General features: G+C 36.2%; 1 protein-coding gene across 1 annotated transcript in view; it reads right to left on the bottom strand.

Moving 5' to 3' along the window:
* Nucleotides 1–2,921: 2,921 nt before the first annotated feature.
* Nucleotides 2,922–5,000, bottom strand: part of ghsrb (growth hormone secretagogue receptor b) — a gene marked incomplete at its 5' end in the record, with an annotated part of 3,551 nt that continues 1,472 nt past the window's right edge. The window contains one exon of the mRNA XM_083530444.1: nt 2,922–3,528. Coding sequence (XP_083386570.1) covers nt 3,221–3,528 — 308 coding nt within the window. The 3' untranslated portion in view covers nt 2,922–3,220. The remainder of the gene's footprint in view (nt 3,529–5,000) is intronic.

A 5,000-nucleotide genomic window follows, 5' to 3' on the forward strand; every position in this document is an offset into this window, starting at 1 on the left:
CATTTCTAGGCCCCTGAACGGTTTCATATTAAACGTTAAAATGATTTCATATTTTTATACTTTTTATAGAGTGTTTACGTTATACAGCTTTAACCCGTCGCCATGGCGACACCGTGGTTTTATTAGCCACATGCTAGCTTCCACAGTTAGCTTCCATCTGAACACTAAAGCAGTAGTTAAATGATTAGAGGAGTATTGAACCCAGAGAGAGGGAGGAGAGAGGGATACACTACAGGTACAGGTGCCAATCAGATCTCTTTACTGATTAATCATCGTTCCTGACACGAGTGGAAAAGGGAAAGCAGATTATTATTATTATTATTATTCATGTTTTTAATTTGATTATAATTATCACAAGGTCCTTACAGAAGCAGCCTACTGATGGCCAAAGACTTTATTTTCTTCTCTCCAGCATCTTAACAGCGATGTGAAGTGTGGAACGTCTGAAGCTCAGGGGCCGAAGCGCCCGATTTGTGTTCAGCGCCGGTGCGAAAGGTTTTTTCCTCCTGAGCACAAAGACATGTTGAAATTCCCATTTCCCTCTTTTTCTTTTCTCGTAGCATTTAACGTGTTTATCTGAGACTTTTAATGCAGTAAGAAACGTTTACTAGATCAATCAGACCTTAACCAAAGTTAGCCTGAGCGCTAGCTTGTTAGGTTTATTTATACTATATATTGCATACAGTACTTTATAATGCAAATCACAGTGCAATCTTTTGTTTATTTATTTCTTTAAAAAAAAATTAAATGAACTGTTATATTCAATATTTTCCTCATGTAGCATGTCTTTTTTGGTTATGATGATTTTTTTTTATTTTTATTATTGAGCAATAATCTTTAATATTAACCTTTTTTTTTCAGATATTTGTACTGATCTGTTTGTACTTGAGTTTGTGTCCAATTTCATTCACCGATTTCTTTCCTTCAGCTTCTCGTTTCTCTGATCAGCAAGTTAAAGCCAACATTTGTCTTAATATAGAGTATATATATATATTTGTATTTCCATTTTTTCTCTTTTTTTTATGGATTCAGTCTCCACCGCTCGTGCATTACGGACTTCCAACATTCCAGTACACGTTTCTTTTTGCGAGCAGGTGCGACGTGATGGTGCAGTGATGATCACAAAAAGACTTAAAACTTGAAGTGGAAACACTTGAACACTTTTCATTTCAACTGAGTTTTTGGCCTAAAACATCCAAACACTCAATTTTATGACAAAACAATCAACATGTTTGAAGTTTTTCAGGTCAATAATTTAAAGTTTTTATAACATGATGATAAAAAACCCCATCAGAGACCACAGGAGTCATTCTGCTCTGTCCCAATTATAATCATGTCACATTTATTGTTGTAAATTATAATCATAGGCATTATAAAAATCCCACCTTATCAGTTTAATGTATAGAGTTGAAGTCATACCCTTTGTATTTAAGATGATTATGTATCTGTAGCATATATGTAATATATTTATACACAATAAATTTTAAACATTTCTGGATATGAATTCATAAAGTGGTTGTTTTTTCTTTTTTTAACCAACAAAATGTAAAACTTTTCTATAATTACAAACACATTTACTGATTTCTTTTACAAACATTATTTTACTACTGATTTTTTGTCATAAATGTTTTAGTTTACTCAAATGCACACGATTTAACAAATTAAGTCAAATACATTACAAACAACATTAAAACTCACACACACACAAACACGCACACGTTTACACAAACAGCACTGTGCGAAGGTTTTGAAGAAATTATAAAAAACATATTTTATTAAATATTAATACACATCGAACATATTTAGTTATTTTTTTTCCCCCTTTTAAACTTTAGCAGTTTTCTTGTATTCAGTGCCACATCTGGAAGGTTCTTGCATGTAGTTTCTGTTATATTCCAGAAAAGAAACCTTGTGTTGTAGTGTTCTACACCTTTCAGAACCTCTCCAGATGTTTAGAATAAAGATTGTAATATTATAAAGCCTCTAATGTCATAACAAAATAATATAAAACTTTTGCATAGCGCTGGATCTCTAGCAGGAGCTAAATGTTTTCCAATTAACGTGTGTGTGTGTGTGTGTGTGTGTGTGTGTGTGTGTGTGTGTGTGTGGTATTTAGATAGGTGTGTGTGTGTGTGTGTGTGTGTGTGTGTGTGTGTGTGTGTGTGTCTGTGGTATTTGGACAGGTGTGTGTGTGTGTGTGTGTGTGTGTGTGTGTGTGTGTGTGTGTGGTATATGGACAGATTTACGTGTGTGTGTGTGTGTGTGTGTGTGTGTGTGTGTGTGTGTGTGTGGTATTTAGACGTGTTTGTGTGTGTGTGTGTGTGTGTGTGTGTGTGTGTGTGTGTGTGTGGTATATGGACAGATGTGTGTGTGTTTGTGTGGTATTAAACAGGTGTGTGTGTGTGTGTGTGTGTGTGTGTGTGTGTGTGTGTGTGTGTGTGTGTGTGTGTGTGTGTGTGTGTGTGGTATATGGACAGATTTACGTGTGTGTGTGTGTGTGTGTGTGTGTGGTATTTAGACGTGTTTGTGTGTGTGTGTGTGTGTGTGTGTGTGTGTGTGTGTGTGTGTGTGTGTGTGTGTGTGTGTGGTATATGGACAGATGTGTGTGTGTGTTTGTGTGGTATTAAACAGATGTGTGTGTGTGTGTGTGTGTGTGTGTGTGTGTGTGTGTGTGTGTGTGTGTGTGTGTGTGTGTGTGTGTGTGTGGTATATGGACAGATGTGTGTTTGGGTGGTCAGTACGATTGTATCTCCCGCTGTAGGGTACAATGTACAGAGCTTCATCTACAGTGCTCACTTTGTCCTCCAGTAACTCACAAGGTTTAAGGCATTTTTGTGCAGATGTGTAGAAATGACATGATCTACAATAGTTTAGTGAACCTATGCGTATAAAACACATGTTCTGATGTAACACCATGTGGCTTTATTTCAGTCAGTCTGATGTCTGGTATCTGATCAGTCTGCAGTGTGAAGATCTGCTTGTCAAGTCTCCTGATAATGTCCAGGGAAATGTCACACTCAGCAGTTCAGGGCTTTTATGATGAAAAAGTTGTATTCTACTGCAGTGATTATCCAGTTTATGAAGTCAGTGATGTGTTCTGAGTTTCATCTGTAACCGCATTTCTTTCAAAAATTGTGTAAAGAGTCAGAAGGGCTTTTGTGAATCTTCTCGTTTCCACAGAAACATCTTAGCCCTCAGAGGAGAACCCACTCCTCCTCGGTCATGTGGTTCCACTGGACTCATTCCACACAGGGCAGTTCTCAGAATTCAAAGTGGTCGACTTTGAGCGCTCCTGAGAGCATCTCATTCCAAACAGCCTGCAGGCCATGACCCTGTACTTCTTGGACATGATGTTGTAGAGAATGGGGTTGATAGCGGCACTGAAATAAAACAGAACTAAGGAGACGAGGTTGCAGTATTCACTGATTTGAGTAATTAGTGGAGAATCAGCTTCAGATGATTTGGAGAACAGATAACGACCCACATGGAACGGCAGCCAGCAGAGAACAAACGCAAAGACCACCACCGCTGTGAGAAGAACGTGGAGAAAAAAACCGTTGAAAAGTCTGTTCATAACAATTCATATGAACTATAATATAAACATTTATTCAGGTGGAAGTAATAAAGTATAAACACTTTGTTACTGTACTTAAGTAGATTCAGTGACAGTAGTTTCTGTATTTTACTTCACTGTTGTTTTTTTAACAGTGTTTTACTTTTATTTATTACATTTTTACACAAAAATCTGTACTTTCTACTTCTTACATTTTCACACCAGATTGGTTACTTTAGTTTTAATCTGTTTGGTGACATCATCATCAGTATTTTTCTTCTCATTGTGCAGCTTTTTTAATCCACTGGTGGATCATCTCCTGTCTCTCTCACACCACAGACGTAGACTAGTTTCTGAAACTCACAGTGAGCAGGCAGAAGGCAGTAAGAAGTCTGGGGTTAACGTGGATGAGACAGAGGGAGTCAGTGATGAGAACATGACTGAGAACTGAGACATTCCTGATCACCTGATCATCATCTTCTTTACTCTGCTTGTGTTCTATATGGTGGATCTTCAGTCTGGATACATTCATTAGAGAACATCTGAAATTATTTTATATTAATATGCTGTTCCAGCGTGACACTAAAACAGGTAGTAATAATCACTGGTTTTTACTGAAGAACATGTCGGAGCTCAAACTTCTTTACTTTAACTTGTGAAAAAGTGAAAAAGTGCAGTCAGAACTTCAGCTTTTACCAGAATCTTTAAAACGTTAGTATCTGCACTTCTACTAAGTGAAGGATGTGTGGACTTTTGCCGTCTCTGAATTTGTATGTGTGTGTATATATATATATATATAATACATACATTTATAATAACCACAACACAAAATCGTCAAATATTCCAGAATTTCACAGCGTAAATGTAACATTGTAACTGTAACAATATAAATGTAACATTGTAACTGTAATAATGTGGTGAACAGTAATGAAGTAAATGTAATTTGTTACTGTACTTACGTAGCTTTTTCTCGTATCTGTACTTTACTGAAGAATTTCTTTTTGGGGAGATTTTGACTGTAACTTCACTACATTTTAAAATGCTTTACTTTTTACTGAATTCAGTGAAATCAGTCTTTCAGTTTTATTTATGAGGGTCTACTGATCACCAACATACAGTTCAGCATCAGTTCAACATCAAGCAGAACATTTAGAGAGGAATAAATAATGATGAAACTCCAGACTCGAACTCACCACCACACACGTGACCTCATTTACACGTTTTATTGAAGAAGGTTTAATTATAATAGAAATCAATCAGTGTTTGAGTCATTAATATTATTCTATTAATAGATCAGTGTGCTGAGAGTCACATTCGAGTCTTTACACATAAACTGAGGTGATTAAGTGAAGAATCTTGTGATAAAAATGATCATAGGAACATTAGAGTTATAATAAATCACTACTTTGTGAACTTAAGTACATTTGAAGACAAAAACTTTAGCACT

The sequence above is a fragment of the Silurus aristotelis genome, assembly GCF_946808225.1.
Source record: "Silurus aristotelis genome assembly, chromosome: 25".
Classification (NCBI taxonomy): Eukaryota; Metazoa; Chordata; class Actinopteri; order Siluriformes; family Siluridae; genus Silurus; species Silurus aristotelis.